General features: G+C 42.2%; 1 protein-coding gene across 1 annotated transcript; it reads left to right on the top strand.

Moving 5' to 3' along the window:
* Positions 1-2,171: 2,171 nt before the first annotated feature.
* Positions 2,172-4,306, top strand: LOC129691872 (nicotinamide riboside kinase 1-like). Its single transcript, XM_055628042.1, has 3 exons — positions 2,172-2,769; positions 2,879-3,036; positions 4,019-4,306. The coding sequence occupies exons 1-3, from the start codon at positions 2,274-2,276 to the stop codon at positions 4,304-4,306; spliced, it is 942 nt and encodes a 313-aa protein (XP_055484017.1). The 5' UTR covers positions 2,172-2,273.
* The last annotated feature ends 449 nt before the right edge of the window (positions 4,307-4,755 follow it).

Genomic DNA, 4,755 nt, shown 5'->3' on the forward strand with positions numbered 1-4,755 from the left:
CATGGACTTGGGGAGGGGCATGCATGCAGAGGGTGGAGGAAGGGAGGGATTGGGACAGGAGGAGGGAGGAAACCACAGGGGGGACACAAAGTGAATAAAGTGTAATTTAAAAAAAAAATGCTGCCTTGACCAGAGGCCCAATGTGTGACATTCAGATCTGTTCTTCTGGAGTTTGAGGAGAGGCAGGAGGACTCCATGCAACCCTGTTTACAACTTATTTGCTACCCCCTCCCCAAGCTGCTATACTAGCAAAGAGGCAGTGAAGGGACATCATGATGCTAAACCCACCCAACTGTTCCCCAGGCTTGCTTGCTAGTCTTAGGACGTCTGCCTTAGTGACACTTCACATCCCCCTAGATGTCCCTGTGAGCACGCCCCCGCAGGAGCATGTCTTCTTTCGCTCTGTGAATTGCTCCTGGTTTTTACCACCGATTGCTTCAGAGCTTGTCGTAAACTACCCAGTATGACTCTGTTATGGAAGAATTTACAAGAGCTGCCCTGAAAACTCCAGGCTTTGGATCAATGACTTTTCAAGTGGCTCCGTGCTACAACGGCTGTGTAACCGTGTGTCAAACAAACCTAAGAACACTCTCGTAGCTACTGTTTGTTTATAGCAGTCCTGGTTTTCCTTTACTAACAACAGAGTCACTTCAAGAGTGCTTTACAAGAAGGTGATGTCAAAAGGGCTCGCAGCTTCTAGTATAAAACCTGAAAGTTTGGAATTCTTCTTTTAGGAAACAAAGGCATCCATTCGTTAGTAGAACATTAGACATCCCAAAACATCAAAACTACCCAACTACTTTACCATGAAAACATGCTATTCGTGCTTTAAATTCTAAGTTAAACCTTTACCCATTAAAAGTTCAAACAATAGTTTTGAGACACTTAGTTTTCATAGAAAACTTATAAGACACCTAATATTTGGGGAATAATTAAAATATTGAATGGCTAATGCCCTGGTACAAATACTGCCTTCCTTTTCATGAAGACCAAGCCACAGTCTTCTGGACAGGCTATAAGCTATATGCAACACCCTGCTCATTCTACTGAACTGTAATTGACCAGGGCCTTGCCTATACTATGTGTATTGATCTTGATGCAACAAGAAAAATAATACAAATATTCTTAATAAAAGTCATCTCAAAATCCTGTTGTCTGTCAGAGCTTAGTTTGGTTATGTAGTTCCATGCCTGAATTCTTTTATACACTCAAGAAGGAGACCCATGGAAGCTATGTAGCCACCAGTTAATATACTTATCACCTTCAGTTGATGTTTGGGCTGTCTGACATATCAAGCCCTGAAGAAGCTTCATTATCTCAGACAGCAGTTCTCAACCCATATGTTGTGACCCCTTTAGAGGTAGCATATTAGATATCCTGCATATCAGATAATTACATCACGACTCATTACAGTAGCAAAATTAGTTATGAAGTAGCAATGAATGGTTGGGGGTTACCATAACTTGAGGAACTTGATTAATGGGTCACAGCATTAAGAAGTGTGAAAAACACTGACCTAGGAAGTCATGTGGTAGCATCAGACCTCAACGCTGATGCATCCAAGGGCACTAGCTGAGGTGAAAGGCCCATTAGAAAAGCATAGCCAAGGCCAGACACTGTGTGACCTCTGCAACTGGTCCGGTCTTTGCTGTGAGGGCTTCACTGGGGGTTGTTGAGGATAATTCCTTCTCTTCACAAGCATCTGCTTCCCTGGTCTTTTTTTCACAGTACTCCCAATTTCTTTCAAAGTTTTCACCATTAGGCTAACATTTACTCAATAAAGAGCATTAAAAAATGTTCATTCTCTACTCTAGCACACCTATCGACACGGTTCTCATAAATTTGTAAAACCAGTCAGGCATGGTAAGAGTCTAACACAAACGCTACAAAGGAAACGGTGCTGTATTTTGTGAAAGGTGCTTGGACTTGTCTCAAGCTTCATCATCAGAGCTTTTGCATGTACAAATTAGACACCCAATTTGCGTGGGGGTATGTCCTCATTGCGTGTTGGACTAGTAGCAGTTCTGCTGATTGCAATGCATCCATTGCTGAGATTACCCAGCAATGTCAACTATGATCCAACTGATTCACAGAGCTGAAGTCACATACGTGACTGTGTCTGGGTTTGAAAAGAGCAGGCAGGGCACACTGCTCCGGTGATCAGCGGGCGGTTCTGGGCTTGAAACCCCGGTGCGGCCTGCGTTGCGGTCCTGCTGGGGCGCCTTCGAACCTGCTTCGGAAACATTAGGAGAAGGTGATTTCCAAAGCCAATTATGAAAACATTTGTCGTTGGAATCGGTGGGGTGACAAATGGTGGGAAAACAACACTGGCAAAGAACTTGCAGAAACACCTTCCCAACTGCAGCATAATATCTCAGGATGACTTCTTCAAGCCAGAGACTGAGATAGACATAGATGAAAATGGATTTTTGCAGTATGATGTGCTTGAAGCACTTAACATGGAAAAGATGATGTCAGTCATTTCCTGTTGGATGGAAAATGCAGGACACTCTGCTGGACCAGCAGCCTTGGAAAGTGCTCGAGGGGTTCCCATTCTAATTATCGAAGGGTTCCTTCTCTTTAATTATAAGCCACTGGACACCATATGGAGCAGAAGCTACTTCCTGACCATTCCATATGAAGAATGTAAGAGGAGGAGGAGTACAAGAGTGTATGAGCCTCCAGATCCTCCAGGGTACTTTGATGGCCACGTGTGGCCCATGTACCTAACGCACAGACAAGAAATGAACGCCATCACCTGGGAGATTAGTCATAGTTCTGGTCCTTTGGTGAAAGGTATTGGTGTTGTAAAGAAATGCCAAAGCATCCTTTACTAATAAGACTGTCAACATTTGAACCTCTATTTCTCACCTTCCAGTTTACTTAGATGGAACAAGGTCTGAAGAGGACCTCTTTTCTCAAGTGTTTGAAGATATCAAGCAAGAGTTAGAGAAGCAAAATGGTAAATATTGTTCTATCAAATTGTGTGGTGGAGAAGAAAGAATCTTAACCACAATTCATTACATTCCAAGTGTGGTATGCACAAATACCAACAAGGAGAGACTGTATTCACTCATCTTTCCTTGAGAGTAACTCTCAGTCAGACATTGAGTGCCCATCCTGAGCCTGATTATTTTGTTTGTCACATAGTTTTATGTGTTTGGAAACATTTATCCTTGTTACATAAAAAAAAAAAAAAAAAAAGAGCAGGCAGATAGAGCTTATGTGCAACACCGCCATGGCCACAACATGGCCAGAAAATTTTTTTAGGATAGACAATTAAAATGCTTTTGCTATCGTTTACAGACTCATTCATGTCTACCTTCCATACACACACACACACACACACACACACACACACACACACACACACACCACAGAACTTAACAGAAGTTTCATGACAAGCTCTGAAATCTATCTGAATGACTTTCTATTCTTGATCAGCAAACACATTTCAAGGGATAGTGTATCACGCGCAGCCAAATACATCCAAAATGAGCAAACGGACATCAGATACAGGGAGAACATTGGTTTTCCTCAGGGAGCTGTAGGAAAACAAACTGTACCTTTCGCTCCTTATGCAGCAGCTGCGACCTCACTCATGTATGCACTGTACGCAGATAGCTATCTGGATGCATGGAAATGGTTTGTAAATCTGGGTGATAAGTGGTTTTTATTTAAATTTAAAAATGATACCTTTGTCCTCACTCAGTTGACAAGAACAGGCATCCATGGGAGAAAGAGCAGGAAGGACCTCAATGTGATTTCGCCACCTTGTGGCAGCTGATTAATTTTCAGCCTCTTTAGATCAAGGGCTGTCTGGCTGTTGATTGTGTGTGAAACTCATTCCTAAGGCAAGGCTTCTACCGGTATGAACTAAGCCCCAAGAATCAGCTTTTTTTTTTTCCATTCTTGGGATGTCTTCCATTCACAGCTTTTATACGGCACATTAAGGGAACCATAGCTGCTGGCCTTTCCGTTCCGTCCACTCCACTTCCCCAATCTTAATGGCCAAAAGCACAATGTGAAGCATGGAAGCATGAAGAAGGGCTGTGCAAACTTCAGCCAAAAGAAAGGCAACATCTATTTCAGGACACTGCCGAGCTGTCACACACTCAAATGTTACTTGCTGGGAAAATGTGTTACTACAAGAAAAAGCTCAAGCCACGGGTCAGCATTTCTATTGGGACTTCCCATCTGCCACCTGGGCAGCCTTCTGGCCACAGTGCTATACAGTCGCTTGTCAAAGCTCAATGGCACTTCTCAGGAAGAATTAGAAAAACAGAAGTGGCATCTTCTGCAATAATAAATCTACAGAGGTCCCTGAAAGGCACAAGTCTGAGGGAAGAAAAGCTTATAGAAAAAGGCAAATTTCTACATGGATCTTTGGCAAACATGATCTTCTCCAAAAAATTGAGGGAATCACTTTTTAAAATATACAATAAGAAAATAAGTAAAATGTAAAACAACCCTGAAAGCTCCAATACGCTGTGTTAATGCCAGGAATGTTTTTCAGGAATGTATTTCAAAGTCACCAGGATGAGTACTCTTAGTAATTTATTGGAATCAGGGAGATATAGGATATAAGAGCTTAGCAAGGATAGGATGTAGAAAGTGTAAAAAAAAATTCATTTCAGAGAGTAGTACATTGAAATGAAGAGAGTACAGCTTTGGAACCCGGCAGTTCTACAACTGTATAGCTTTTAATATAATGTGGGGCTATCCATTTGTCTTTAGATGAAGGAGATGAGCTCT

Source organism: Psammomys obesus, unplaced genomic scaffold (assembly GCF_907164565.1).
Source record: "Psammomys obesus unplaced genomic scaffold, mPsaObe1.curated_primary_1811, whole genome shotgun sequence".
Classification (NCBI taxonomy): Eukaryota; Metazoa; Chordata; class Mammalia; order Rodentia; family Muridae; genus Psammomys; species Psammomys obesus.